Source organism: Mastomys coucha, unplaced genomic scaffold (assembly GCF_008632895.1).
Source record: "Mastomys coucha isolate ucsf_1 unplaced genomic scaffold, UCSF_Mcou_1 pScaffold22, whole genome shotgun sequence".
Lineage (NCBI taxonomy): Eukaryota > Metazoa > Chordata > Mammalia > Rodentia > Muridae > Mastomys > Mastomys coucha.
In genome coordinates, this window is record NW_022196905.1 from 97523432 (window position 1) to 97538779 (window position 15348).

The 15348-nt window shown below is 43.6% G+C and overlaps 1 protein-coding gene across 9 annotated transcripts in view; it reads right to left on the reverse strand.

Annotated features, from left to right (window-relative positions):
* LOC116068004 (ATP-binding cassette sub-family G member 3) overlaps nt 1–15335 on the reverse strand; it is a 49589-nt gene extending 34254 nt beyond the window's left edge. For 2 of the 9 annotated variants that reach the window (XM_031337059.1, XM_031337064.1), the window contains exons 1-7: nt 15103–15335; nt 12557–12643; nt 3431–3652; nt 1384–1443; nt 673–787; nt 397–471; nt 82–234 (exon numbers count right to left, since the gene is read on the reverse strand). In XM_031337059.1, coding sequence (XP_031192919.1) covers nt 82–234; nt 397–471; nt 673–787; nt 1384–1443; nt 3431–3633 — 606 coding nt within the window. In that variant the 5' untranslated portion in view covers nt 3634–3652; nt 12557–12643; nt 15103–15335. Of the gene's footprint in view, nt 1–81; nt 235–396; nt 472–672; nt 788–1383; nt 1444–3430; nt 3653–3942; nt 4143–12556; nt 12709–15102 lie in introns of those variants that run through there. The other 7 variants (XM_031337061.1, XM_031337060.1, XM_031337062.1 and 4 more) reach the window with 7 other exon arrangements.
* Between the last annotated feature and the right edge of the window lie 13 nt (nt 15336–15348).

Here is a 15348-nt window from a genome sequence, read left to right on the forward strand (position 1 = left end):
CTCTCTCTCTCTCTCTCTCTCTCTCTCTCTCTCTCTCTCTCTCTCTCTCTCTGAGTCTGTCAAGATTTTCCCTCACATTACCTTGATATTTTGGTCTTTATCCAGATGCAGAAATTCAAGCACCTCATTAATCCGCCTTCTCTTTTCATCTCTTGTTATAGTCATTGGGAGACGGAGAGCTGCTGAGAACTCTAAATTGTCTCTCACACTCACTGTGCCCAACACCACATCATTCTTAAGGACAAATGGAATTTCAATTAGATATACTTATCACAGAGACTCTAACAACTGTAACCTAGTCCACACAAACAACACACCCAGTGTAATGCTCTACTTAAAATAAGCTTTCCATTTCAGTAGTCCCAAGCACAGAGCCTAACTTGGTCATTTTCTTACCCCTCCCATGTTCTTCGAAGCAGAGGACGGGAATTTTGGTGGTTGCTGTCTGCAGTTATTGACAGAAGACACATTCTAAGGAGTGGAGACATATGAAGGATGGATGGGCAAAGGGGGACAAAAGTAGTCCTTTAACCTTAAGTCACAGCTGCAATGGCTAATACTGTGCCACAGATGTCATTCATACACTTAACTGGAAAGACGTAAGTCTATAAGCTGAGCACCCGCCCATACACAAGCAGAAGAGGTCTAAAATTGCAACCTGCCAACACTTACTTGTGGTACATAACCAGATGTACATTTGAAATTAGCAGGTCGAGGTTTACCGTTTATCAAAATATCTCCTGATAATCCACATGGATCTCTCCTTGCAGCTAAGACATCTAATAACCTACAAAGGAGTAATTGTATTGTGTAGTTTATTTTCTCCTTTCAATGAAAACTATATCATCCTTTAGTGACTCAAAATTAAACTTCTGCATATTAAGTAACAGAAATATGATGTAGTGAACAAGTCAACAGTTTAACAAAAATCACACACACATACCTTTCTCTTCGTTATGTGCCATAATTCATCACAGAATTATGAATATAAGACATGGTTTACATAAATGCCCCTCCCTGGTCTCTGAACTTGAGGACCTAGGTAATGTGCTGCTCTATTTTGAGAATTAGGCCTGCTGATCCTTTCTTGCTTTCAGACAACTTCTGCTTCATTTTTCTATTTCAATACTATCTCCCTACTTCATTAAATAATACTTATCAAAAAAAATACTTATCAATACCACATGCCAACCGCTTTACCGTTTCCTATTCACAATGTGGACACAGAGACTTTCCGTTCTTTGTGGAACATTAGAACACATCCCTCCTGCACATCACCCACAGCACACAGGACTAGACTAGCTGTAATAACAACATGAAACTAACACCCATGCAGGCGACTGCTTTTAAAGCACGTGAACGGATGCTTTCTGTGATACTCACAGAGATCTGCTCCCATCCTGAGGACTCATAATGGCATTGAGGCCAGGTTTCATGATCCCACTGTAAACACAAAATCATACTGGTTTATTTTTTGGGTCTACACTGAAAATGCTCATTGAATTTGGATGAAACTGTAGAAAGAATATAAGCAGAAACTCATAACAAATTTTAAATGTTAATAGAGGTCTATTATTTTTTAAAGATGTCAACTATATAATAGTGGGGACTCATCAAACAAAACTGTCTCAGATATCACAAAACCCCTTTTGTTTATTATTGAAATCATTTGTCTGTTTTGAAAAGGGATGCATCTAAGTTTAGTGTTCCTTGAAGTGAATAATCAGTTATTGTGCAGACTCTACTGCACACACAGCCTTTCTGTGTTATGTATACAACAGCTTGCTGCTAATCTATAATCAGTGTCACCATAGCCCTGCTTGCTCCTAAGTGAACCTCTACTTGAGAAACCAATGACTCATAGGGTATCAGAAGCTCTGTTGTTGCTATTAAAATGGAATATACCCCAAATCAATACACCTTCAGTAGAAATCCAAAGACTAGAAAGAAGCACTCCAAAGGATGGGGATGCTTTGTCAGGATCAACACTCAAGAAAAACACCTGAATCAAACTCGGAAACAATATACATCCCACAAAATGATGGTGTCCTTCTCTGATATATAAATTAGAAAACGCTCAGATTAGAATCAAAATACATCGCTCAGAGCAGGGACATTCCTTGTTGATGCATAGATACAGCACAAACACAAATCAGTCTCAGAAAGCTGGCTTCAGAGCAATGAATATTCAGACTGAAAGGCACATATTTTTATAGAGGCTTACTTACCTTCCCATTTTCCATTTTGCATTCAGATAATGTTTCAACCCTTTGCCCTGCCCATGCCCTTCTTAGTAAGAAATGATGGACGTTGTAGGTAGAGGAGCAGAAATGACCAGTGCCCAAGAACAGAGTGTAGGGCTGGGCTTGAGAGAAAGAGAGTGTGCAGACTGCGCTGGGGAAGTCTTGGTATGCTCGCTCTCCTTAGGATTTCTTACAGGCTGCTCTCTCTGCTTTGTGCAGCACTGTGTTTCCACATTGCTTTCACTCTGTGCAGCTGTCAATGAACTTTGAGCAGACACGTCAGGCCCTGAGTGTCTGCTGTTTGGACTTTCCTCATTGCTCCTATCTCATCACCTGTGACTGACCAGTCAGTCTGCTGGAAACTCTGTTTTGGGAGGGCTGTGTGCATACAAATGTACACAACAACTCTTTTAGACTTTCAAATTTCTAGAATTTAAATTTTCAATATTCCTTTATCATATCTTGATTTTAACAGTATATCTTCAGTATTACTTTTTCATCCCTAATTTTATTGAATCAAAATCATTTATCATGGGATTTTTTGATACTGTGTCTAAGGGATTGTCAAGCTTGTTTGTATTCCCAAAGAACCAACTTTTTGTGTCATTAATCCATTCTGTTGATCTTTAATTACCACCCCATTAAATTCACTGTGGTCATGAACCTATCTGTAGGTAGAACATGGTGAAGCTGGGTCAATGGGGAAGCACTTGATGGGTGAGGACCTAAGTTAAACCCACAGAACTAACATAAAGTGGGGTGCAGTGGTGGGCATCTCTAAAGCCAGTGCAGAGGGGAGACAGAGCCAGGAGAAGCTCCAGAAGCTTGCAGGCAGCTAGCCTGCCATACATAGCAGTGACCAACCAGAGACTCTGACTTCAACAGGTAAAGGTGAAGACCAATGCTCAAGGTTGTCCTCTAAGAGCCTTGGGCCACGTGTATAATAGCATCCACACATCTGCAGACATGTACAGACATATACATACATACATACATACATGCATGTACACACAGATACACTTATACACAGACATATACACAAACACACACATGGGTATACTTATATACACACATAGCCAAACGCACATGCACACGCGCACACACACACACAGAGCTCATTTATAAAGAGAAAGGCTCTATTTCTTAACATCATTCCATACAGTGTTGTCTTTAGCTCATGGACATACTTGATGTTCGATAGTCTTTCTATCACACGTGTCTTTTTACAAAGTAGAAAACCGCTTTGTACTGTTTCTCGGTAGTTGATGTTGTGAAAACTTAACACAGCCTCTTCAGTCAGCGTCTTCAGGTCACTGGTGTTTGTTTCAGGAAGGTCAGAGCGATGTCTTTCCATCATTGAGATTACAAAGGAGTCTTTATTGGAAGTCATCTCAGGAGGCTCTTCCTTCCTGTGGAAGGAAAGCCAATAGCAAGTTGAAGGTCCAGACAGACACCATCGTAGCACCAATCATCACACTCACAGATGATTTTACACTGGGCTGCCATAGGTAGACTCCTTCCTGATGAACAGAACCTACCTCTCATTATCGGAGGATGCAAACGAGAAGCAGACGTGACTGAGTACATAGACCCCCTAGACACCATATTCCTAAGAAACTAATGAGCATGTTGAGCTGAAGATAAATGTTATCTGTAACTAATAAAGAAAGAGACAGATGAGAGGGCAAATTTTACTTACTTCAAAAGAATAAACAAGCCTGTGGATTGCCAACTACATCAAAGTAGCCTTACTACTGCTAATCACTGTCAATAATGTCCTTTCATTCTCCGAGGAAAGCAGTGAGAATGGATATGGTGAACTGAACCTTGGTCAGTATTGGGAAAGTTTACTGTTGCAATAGCTAATCCAACCCCAAGTGTACTGGTTCTGTAAGCCACCTGAAAAACAAATTAAATGACACTATAAAGAAAAAGAATATTAGGATATAGTATGAGTTCAGGGGCAAAATACATGGCCACCAATCCAATGACCACCATTAACACCTCTCTCTGTCTCTCTCTCCCTCTCTCTCTCTCTCTCTCTCTCTCTCTCTGTCTCTCTCTCTTTCTCTCTCTCTCTTTCCCTCTCCCTTTCCTTCTCCCTCTCCCTCTCCCTCTCTGTCTCCCTCTCTCTCTCTCTCTCTCTCTCTCTCTCTCTCTCTCTCTCTGTCTCTGTCTCTCTCTGTGTGTCTCTCTCTCTGTCTCTGTGTGTGTGTGTGTGTCTGTATGTGTGTGTGTTTGACTGTGTGCATGCATGTGCATGGTACATATGTGTGGTGCATGTGCATATGTGTGATGTTCATGCATGCTGGCATATGTGTGAACTTGTGGGAAGCAAAAAAGACCAGATACACATCGAGAATGAGCTATTCTGTAACAGAGCAGCAAAAATATGCAGTTTGTTCAAGGCACAGTGTCAGTAAGGTGCAGACTGCTTCAGAGCTTATAAAAGGGGTCTGAACATATGGGAGCTCAAGTGGGCCATTTCAAGAGGGGCTGAGCATGGTCAGCAGAAATCCTGAGGATGGACTGGAGAGTTTGTTGCCTGATGCACACTGTTGGTTGAAGTATCAGATGTCCTGGGGAGGATGAGACAAGCCTAGGCCTCTAAGGGCTGCAGCTATAGCTGCCTCATCAACTCGGCTATTTCCCTTGGAGACAATAGAGTCATCAGTCTGGTGGTATCTACAGTGGACAATCCCAATGGCTGTCCACCAGGTATAAATGACCTGAGGCAATGTGAGCCCTCCTGTATGTGTGAAGGATGAGGTAATATTTCCTCTAAAGTTTCAGTGCAGGAGTGAGATAGGGAGTGGTCAGTATTAGGTCAAGGAAGAAGATTGGAAATATTAAGAGGTGGGCATGATTAGAAGGTGACTATAGAATCTTCTATTAAAGCTACCTGAAAGGAAAGAACCCTAGAGGGAGGTAGAGTCTGTAACTTTATAAGTTAGGAGCTGTGACAAGTTATGAGAAGAGAAGACAGTTAGTTATAGGCGACCCAAAGGTTAGGTGTTTTTTTGTTTGGTTTTTTTTTTTTTTTTTTTTGACTCTTGAATAAGGAGTTCAGAGGCTGCTAAGGTATGAATACAATACCCATCCCTGGATGCCCATCCCTGGATGGTTAGATCCAGTTTTTTTGTTTTTTTTGTTTGTTTGTTTGTTTGTTTTTTTTTTTTTTGACAAATATGTTATACAGGTGCAAACGAGGGTCCCAGTTGATGACCTAAGGGCAAATCCCTCTTTTTCAGTTACATAGAGGGAAAAGGATGAGTCAGATCATAGAGATGTAAAGCTGGGGCCTTAAGGAGAACCTACTGAGGCCTTTGAAAGGGCTTGGAAATAGGTTTGAGAAGAGGTTCATGGGAGGGACCTAACGCTGCTTCATAGAAGGGATGTGAAGGGAGGGAAAAGGAAGGAACCCATCAATGAAAAAACTAACCATTCCTAGGAATGATAAAATCTCTTCCTTTGTAGAAGAAACAGACTGAACCAAATTCTTTCTACCTAAGGCAATAGCCTTGTGGGTTGGGGTAATTGTTAGTCCCAAATAGATGACCTGAGGGGTGGACAATTGGACTTTAGAAGGTAAGACCCTGTAGCCTCGACTGGAGAGGAAATTTAGAAAAGCAGAGGTGTCAGCTTGGGTAATTTCTAGAGAGGGGCTACAGAGAAGGACATCATCTACATAAAGTATAATCTTAGATTTAGGGAGAGACAGAAGCCAGGGCCTGAACAAATAGGCGTGCGCTGTCCCAGAATCCCTGAGGTAGAACAACAGTCCAGAAAAGTGGGTAGAAAAGTGATCCGTCCAGGTAAAAGCAAATATGTTTTGTAACTGAGCATCTAGAGGGATAGAGAAAAATGCATCCTTGAGATCTAGGACTGAGAAATGGGAAGTCCCTGAGTGGAAAGAAGTGTGTAAGGGTTAGCCACAACAGGATGGAGAGGAACTACTGCAGAATTAATGCGCCTGAGGTCTTGAACCAGGCGATAGTTACCGTTAGGCTTCCTAATTGCTAATATAGGGGTGTCCAAGGGGGAAGAGGTGGGAAGAAGGAGTTTTTCCCTCAAGAGGTCAGAAATGAGAGGCTTAAGTCCTCTGAGGTTCTGGAGAGAGACTGGGTATTGAGCTTGGGTTATGTACCTGGTAGGGTCCAGTAATTAGATGACAATGGGAGAATGGTGTTTAGCAACAGAGGGGTTCTGAATGTCCCAGACTCAGGGATCTACCTGAGAAGCTGGTAAAGGAAATAACATCGTAGTGTTAGTAGGTTGGCTGGCTAGAAGAAGGAGCAGAGGAACCGCTGGCAAGCCTGGGTTTAGGCAAATGTGGGAGCAAAGGAAATAGAGGCTCCCAGCCTAGCTAGAAGATCCCTTCCCAGTAAGGGGACAGGACACATTGGCACTAGCAAAAAGGAATGGGTGAGAGGTACAGTCCTAAAAATGCAACTAAGTGGTGGGGTCTGGTGAGGGAAGTAAGGTTGTCATCCTACCCCAACAATGGGAAAATGAGGAGAAATTAGTCCCCAGAACTCTATCAGGACTGAGTAAGTGGCTCCAGTGTCCAAGAGGAAGGAGATGGGCCACCCACATACCACAATACCTAACCGGGGATCCCTGCTAGTAATGATGGTTATAGGGTCATTAAAGCTGGAGCTTCCTCAGTAGGCCAAAGCCAAGCCTAGATCAGCTGGAGGGTTATCTGGGAGTGATGTCCCTCTGTTCTGTGTAACATAGGGCAATCAACACCCCAGTGCCCTCTTCATGGCACCTTGGACATGGCCCCCTTGGTTTGCAGAAGTTAGGGCAGGCTTTTGACCAATGACCTTTTTGACCACATTTGTAGCAGGTACCTGATGGTCTCTGAGTCTTAGGAGACCACGAGTCCGGGACAGTGGCTGAGGCAGGACAGCCTTTGCCAGCATATGGTATTTTTGTTTGTGGACTTTATCATCTCTCCCACGGTACACTTTGAAGGCCAGCGCTAAGACTTCTACCTATGGAGTTAGGGGTCCCCTCTCCAATTTTTTAAGTTTAGCTCTTATGTCGGGGTAGCTCTGGGAAAAGAAGTAGGTCATCAGAAGTTGCTTACCTTCTGGGTTTTCAGGGTCCAGATTGGTATGCTGTAATAAAGCCTTTGTAAGGTGTTCTAAAAATTGAGGTGGATTTTTCTGCTTGTCCTGACAACCTCTTGGAGTTTTTCAAAATTTTTTGACTTTAAGGCTGCTTTTCTAAGACTGGCCAGAAGGCATGTAACAAACCTGTCCCTGGCTAAAATACCACTTGCAGAACTGTAATTCCACCAGGGATCCTGGTCCAGCACTGTCTCAGAGCTAATTGGGTATGCACCATCTGTTTGGTGAATTCCATCTACATGCACTCTTGCTTCTTCCCAGACTCATCTGCATTCCTCAGGAAGTAAATTATTAGTAAGAATCATGTGAACATCATGAAAAGTCAAGCTATAAGATTGAGTGATATGCTGGAGCTCTTTAATAAACTTGGAAGAGTTAGAAGTATAGGACCCCAGCCTGTTTTCTATTTGGGAAAGTTCACTAAGTGAAAATGGAACATGTACTCTGACAAGACCATCTACTCCAGCAACTTCTCTTAAAGGAAGGACCATTGCTGGGTCATGTATCTCTGGGGAGGAAGGACTTGGGGGTTTGGCTGTGGCCTTAGAGTGGGTGACAGGAGGAGTGAAGGTAGCTGCCAATGTGGGGCATTAGGAACAACCTAAAGCTGGCACAGAAGAAGGGGAGGGCTCTGGAGAGGTAGAGCTAGCAGGCTCTGGGGCATCCTGGTGAGAAGGAGAAACTGGGGCAGCAGCAGTTTGGGTTTTTGGCAGCATGGAAACAGGTCTGCAGCAAAAAGGTGGTTCATTAGCTGGATCTAGCATTATAGCAACATCTAGCAGAAGTTGTGCAGATTTCATGGCTAAGAGAAGTTGGGTTGGGGGACAAGAAGAGCACAGGGAGGAATTGAAGCAAAGATAGGTGAATGCTTGAACATAGGGGACCTCCTGCCATTTACCAGTTCACTGGCAGTGTGTATTAGGATCCCTTAAATTAGTTGGATCTACAGTGCCATTAGGTGGCCATTTTGAACTCCCATATAGTTGGTACTGAATTTAGACCTTATTGCAGAGGTATATTAATTTTGATGCCTTTAAGTCAAGTGACAGCTTCAAAGATTTGAGATTATCCAGGAGACATCCCAGTGGGATGCCTGGAGATACCCAGTGGGGAGTTATTGGACTATTTGTAATGGTGTCCTGAGAACAGTCCAAAAAACCAAAAAGAAATCAGCCAAGCTAGTGGCCCAAGTCATCACGAGGGACCCCTTAGAGGCTACCCAGTAAGCCCTAAGCTTACTGTGGAAAGAGCCCTACCCCGGATCCAGGGATTTTTAAATGGCTACAAGAGCCTGGAAGGGGAAGGGAACAAGAGTTGATTTCGAGGGAATGGTCACCCAAAGGGTCAATGTCCTAACTCGTATGTCAGCTGCGAGGCATGGCTATAAAATACTAACCCCTTAGTCCTCAGAAAAACCTGACCAGGCCCTGTCTGGGACACTAGAGTCCTGCCCATCAACTAGTTCTACCAGTTAATATGCTGGTGTCTATGTGAGAATTATAGCAAACTGGTAAATAGGAATGTGGAACTGAATGGGTAGGTGTGGGCCCCAGCAGAAACTAGCCCTGCAAGATAGACCAGGAGGGCACAGCTCATGTGGTAGAAGTGCTGTGTTAGAATAGTGGCTTGAGTCTGGACAAAGCACACACTAGGCCCACACAGTTCCACATGTAAGAGGTTTTATTGGGAGAGAGAGATGGGGTGGTGGTGGAAAGAGAAGAGGGAGGGGCGTCCCCCATATATATATGGGTCACAAGTAAAGGTGGGAGGTGAGCCCAATGAATTCTGGGAGTATGGTAGCTGTTGCCTTGGCAACAGGACTGTGAGGCCCGCCTATGTGACGTCATGGGTTTTGGAGGCCCTGATGCCAACACACACTTCAGGTGGCCTGGTGATGGTTCAGTGGGGACCCAAGAGAGGGCACTACAGCACTCATGGCTCTGATGTTTTGGACAAGCATACAAGTTTGGTTTCTCTGACAAGCTTTTCAAACATCCCTGTGTCTAGGTGTTCCAGGCTTAATGTGTTCATAGGCATTGTATATTTGTATTAATAAGTTACTTAACAATCTGTTTTTCAAAGTGTTAGATATTTGCACACGTAAGTTACAAAGTCATTTTGCTTCAGCATTTGCTTGCAAAACAAAGCAAACCACTGATTTATAAAATGGAGTAACCCATGGCAAGGCTTACTCTGATGGGTGCAGCCTGAGTTCTGCACTCTCCATTTCTTAGATTGCTAGAACCAGGAGCTTCTAGCTTCTGAGTTTGACTGTGGAGAGGATCTAAAATCATCCAACAGAAGTCATGGTGCCCTGGATACACTGGTTGGGTGGCAGCCATGAGGGACAGTGGCAGAAGTGGGGGTGACTGACAGACACCCTCGTGCCTCAGGCTGTGGAGGAATGAGGACAGGCAGCCCTGCCTCCTGCCACCAGGAATGACATGGCTCCTGTGGATGACTGCTGAGCCTGAGAGGTCTGAGCAGGTGGCAGGCAGACCCTTGGTTTCTGAAACTGCCTCACGCTGCATGTTGTCTGCGGCAGACAGGGGCCAACAGCTCTGAGCCCTAGTTGCAAGGATTACTCAGTTTCCACAGCTTCCTCCTTACTGTGTGGAGTTAGCTGCTGGGTAGGATCTGAAAATCTTAAGACAGGCAGAGAGCTCGGGTCCCAGGACTTCTCTTCCTCATTACAAACACCAAGCTCTGTTTGCCATCTACACTTCCCCCAAACCATCTGGGAGGCCCCCACTTTGTTTAGACAAAACCCACAAACTGAAGTTTCCACATAGACCACAGGCCACAGAGGCCTCTGGGCAGAAGGAAAGAGGTACACAAAGGAGGGAAGTCAGCAGCGTGAACGATGCTCTGTTATTACAGCACCTGGGTACTGTGCTCAGCACCTGGGTACTATGCTCAGCACCTGAGTACTGTGCTCAGCGCCTGGGTACTGTGCTCAGCACCTGGGTACTGTGTTCAGCACCTGAGTACTGTGCAAATCACCTAAACCCTATGTACAGCATCTGAGTACTGTGCACAGCACCAACCTGTAAGGTGGCAACAGAGAGCAAGGAGACACATGAGCTATGACCTGATGCCCCAGACCTGGCAAATTCTCTGAGAGCCACAAGACAGAGGCCCTTCTAATTCCCTTCCTTCCAGATTTTAAAAATGTTATGTGTTATTTTGATACTACACTGGTTTTAAAATTTTTAAATGTTTTAATGTTTTAAAAGCCCCTGTCTTGTGTTTACTTAATCTTGCCATTGCTGACTTTGAGACAGGTTCTCTTGTATGGCTCAGACTTGCCTCATATTTGTGTTCTCCCTCCCTCACCTTCCAAGTGTCAGGTTACACACCTGTGATGTATCTGTGTTATTTATACATTTTAAATGTTTGTAACTATATTGTTTTTAATCTCTTGTTCTTTTCTCTTCCTCTCCTATTCTCTTTCTCTCTACTATTGATTTTTTTTTACCTTTATCAGTTTCTAACTTCATGTTTTATTCTAAATTAGTTTTGCCTGTTACTTTCATTATGCCCATTATGATTATTGTCTTTACATTATTATTATTATTATAAGTTGGCTCTGGTATTGTTATTGTGATTTATTTTCTCCAGTATGACCAGTGCTGGGAATTAAGTGTGCAGTAGAAGGAAGCTTGCTTTATAAACTCCCACATCACTGTGTAAAATTTATTCACTCCCAGAGGTACACAACAAAGAAACACAATAATGTATGGAAAGAAGGTAACATAATTTCCTCAGAAGATCATAATGTGTTAGTGACTAAATATAAATGTACTTAATTAGGTAAGAGGTTGAACAAATCATTGAAGAGGTTAACTGAAAGTGGATTGCATCTACGACCATACCACCCTGAATGCACCCAATCTCGTCTGATCTCGGAAGCTAAGCAGGGTCAGGCCTGGTTAGTACTTGGATGGGAGACCAATGGTAATACTGGCTTTAAAAATAAAAAAAGAAAGAAAGTGGATTGCAACTTCAGAAAGATAGACAACTGAAGGAAATAAGCAAAACAATATAGGATCTGAACAATAAATATGGGGTTTTTAAAAACAGAAATTTTGGAACTTTACAGATAAACTTTTAAAATTCAGAGGAAAGCATCCCCAGCAGACTAAATGAACCGAAGTATAAACTACCAGGGCTTCAAAGACACGGTGATGAGTTATTGCTCTGAGAGAAGAAAAAAAAAATATTATGCCCAGAAACCTGGGCAGTGAGAGAATCCCAGGACTCAATATGTATGGTCTGAGCCAAAATGCCCACCAGTGGGCAAATGGAACCTGAAGAGACCACTTCTAGTAGGCAGCCAGGGCCCAGTGCACAGACGGAGTTCCCAGCCAACCTTCAGAATTTCTGACCCAGAATTGTTGCTGTCTAAAAGAACTCAGGGACAAAAATGGAGTAGAGACTGTAGGAAAGGCAGTCCAGTGATTGTCCCAACTTGGGATCCATCCCATGGGCGAGCATCAAACCCTGGCACTGTTACTGATGCTATGATGTGCTTGCTGGCAGGAGACACAGATTTTCTATGCCCACATTTGGGCACTCAGGCTGGTGAGACTTCACGGGTGTAGATTCTAATGGTACTGGGGACAAACTCTCACAGTGTCCAGCACTCTGGAAACTCATCCTCTGGCTCTTACAATCCTTCTACTCCCTCTGCAAGTGTTCCCTGAGCCTTAGGCATGAGCATGCTCTGGATATGCATCCACTGGAACCGGGCTCCCAAACCACATTTTAATCGGTTGTGGTTTTCTGTAGTGGTCTCTCTAGCTGTTACCAAATGAAGCTTCCTTGATGAAGGGTAAAGACTACACTTACCTGTGAGTAGATGGAGTGCATGAGTAGACAGAGCGTTGTTAAGGATTATGCTTGTTTAGTAAGTTAGTGGTAACAGATTCTCCCCCAATAATTAGCATGGGTTAGTTGTCCAAGTTTCCAGTATTAGGCATACCATACCATAAGTATGCCTACTGCTGAGTAGGTCTTAAGCCCAAAGAGACTTGTTGCTGATTGCCAAGGCTTACGGGCCACTACTGCACCCACGGGCTACTGCCCAGGTTATTACCATTCATTGATGTGCTTCGTGAGTGTCCCATCTTGGCAGGACTGTTGGTTATCTCCCTCCATTGGAAGCATACATACCATAAAAGCGGGTCCTCAGCGAGAGGCGCTCAAAGTCAATCCCAACCCAGGGGCCTCTGGAAATGCACAGTATCTCAGCAGAAGTGCCTGGAAGATGATGGGCCAACAAGTACTCAGTATGGCAGAAGCACAGGAGACTGTGCCTCCACAAGCTGGAAGAAAACAAAAGCAGAGTACGCGCTGGAAACATGCCTGCACACCTCTGGACGCACCCAGAGTCACAGACTGTGCACTGTAAGTCGGTGAGGTGTCTAATGTTAGTTCTGGAATAACAAAGCCAACCCTGAGAAAAGAACTGTGAAGCCACAGTCATCTAGACTATCAATTTTTGGTTCACATTCTGAAGTGAAGTGGGCAAAAAAATCTCTTGGAGAAGAAATTTTAGCTTTCTACGTATCAGTGTAGCTTGTGTGTGCGTGTTTGTATGTGTGTGCCGTGCATGCGCACACACACATGTATGTATGCATGTGTTTGTGTGTATATATTTCTGTGTATATGTGTTTGTGTGTATGAGTGTGTCTGTATGTATGTGTATGTTTGTATGTGTATATATGGGTAAATATATGTGTGTGTGTATAAGTGTATATGTGTATCTGTATGTTTGTGTGTATATATGTGAGTATGTAGGTGTGAGATGTATATGAGTGTGTGTGTGCATATTTGTATGAGTGTATCTGTATGTTTGTATATGTGTATATGTGTGTATCTGGTATGTGTTTGTATGTGCATATGTGTGGTATACATGTTTTATGTAGGTATGTGTGTATATGTGTGTATGAGAGTGTGTGTATCTGTGCACATTTGTATGTGTACATATGTATGTTTGTATGTATGTGTGTATATGTGTGTGAGTGTATGTGTGATTGTGTATGTATGTGTATGTTTGTATGTGTGTATATATATGTGTATGAGTGTGTGTATATGTGTGTGTGACATGCACAAAGTAGGCTTTTCAAGTTTCTTAATTTTCATAATCCACCTTAATTCTAATTAATTTCCTCAAGGAGCTGATTCTAAGGCTTCTTACTTCAAATAGTTTTCAACTACAACCAAATTTAAATCAAAAATAGTCAACAAAATGTCTGTGATGGCAGGAAAATTGTTCTGAGCTGACCCTAGTTCTTGGGTACTGAATGTCACATGGTGCCCCAAAATATATGCAATGTGGCTACAAGGTAAGTATTTGCCAAATACTTACTGAATGTGAGACTCACATAACCAATATGAAATCACAAGTAAGACCTGCACATCAAGGGCATGTGTACCACACAGGTAAGGAAAATAACAGCCACGTTTACCCTGGCATGGGCACTGCTGTTGGCATTATGGGATGCTTCGAAGCATAGTCTCCCTTTGAGTGTCCTCTACATCCCCAATTAACACATGCAAGAAACACTCAAGAGCAAGCTGGCAAGAGCCTCTCTGAAAAGCAGTGCTCGCGCCTGCTTCCCTTATTGTTCTTGAGCTGCTGGGCTGAGCAACCTCTTCTTGTTCTCGGTCACAGGAACACACGTAAGGGGCTGGAGATATGGCTCCACAACTAAGAGCACAAATTCTTCCTATTTCCAGCGCCTGTATATTGCAGGGATTTACAACATCTACAACTCCAGATCCAGAGGATCCAGTGCCCTCTCTGGCCTCTGTGGGCGCCAGCCATTACAAGCAAGCAAAACACTCAGACACACAAAACAAAAACCCAATCAATCACTTAAAAATGCAACTTTCAGCTTCAAGGGTTCTCAGTGCATCTCAATGCATCTGTGCCCCTTCCGGTTGCTCCATGTCCATGGCTTCCGCACAGCTCTCCATTCTAGTTTGCGTTTTATTTCCATTTATGCTGTTTCTCCTCTTTTCAGATGCTTCGCGGATGCTCAGCCACAGTATGTGCAGAAGTAGGTTCTGCACATGTTTGTGTCTTAATGCACGTTGATGCAAGAAAACACACAAAGTTGGGGAGGCGTGTGTTAACCCCCTACGGAGAACTCATGTGTAGATGCACGGGCTGGACACACCAGGCTTAGTAAAAAGGTGCTTCTACGTATCTTTCTGTCTTTCTAGAACTAAAACGAGTGACTACATTTCTAGTATTTGAGAAGAAAATAAAACAAGATAGCATTATAGATACACAATCCACTAAAAGGTTTGCAGTCTAATGATTTTGTTCTTTACTTTTTCTGTCTGTTGAAACCTTTTCTGTACTATGTAAGGTAGAGTTGAAAGAAGGTCGTGAGTATCTGTACATCAAGCTAGAGATTGCCTGACAAATCTTATATCATGGGATAAAGAAAAATAATAAACTGCCCGCTTCCCTAAAATAACAGTGTTAACAAATGTCTTACGCACTTCTGGCATCTCTGCTACTCTGGAAAACTTTTACCTAGTCAACACCAGCAAAAGTTGTACACTGCCAGCCCGCCCAAACAGGGACCCTCTATGGACTGCAGGATGTGATCAAGTTACTTCGCTTTTCACACTTGCAAATGAAGCTATAGTGGGCTTTCCTGCCCTCTACTGCACTCTACTGCATCCTGCTCGTCCGCACTCACCTCTGTCAGATAATTGCTACTTGCACAGGAGTCCAGTTGCAGCTCTGGTCTTTGGAAGGTGCAGGAGGCTCTGGCCTCTGCTCTGCAACAGGCTTGGAGCCTCTGTGGTCAAGGGCAGCGATCCGGGAACCCCCAGAGGAAGTAGCAGCCAGTGGGACTGAAAGGGAGGCGGAGCATTCCATGGGTCTGGGGAGGGGCGAGCCACAGTGAAGACACCATAGGGGGTGCAGAGGGGCAGGTCCGTGC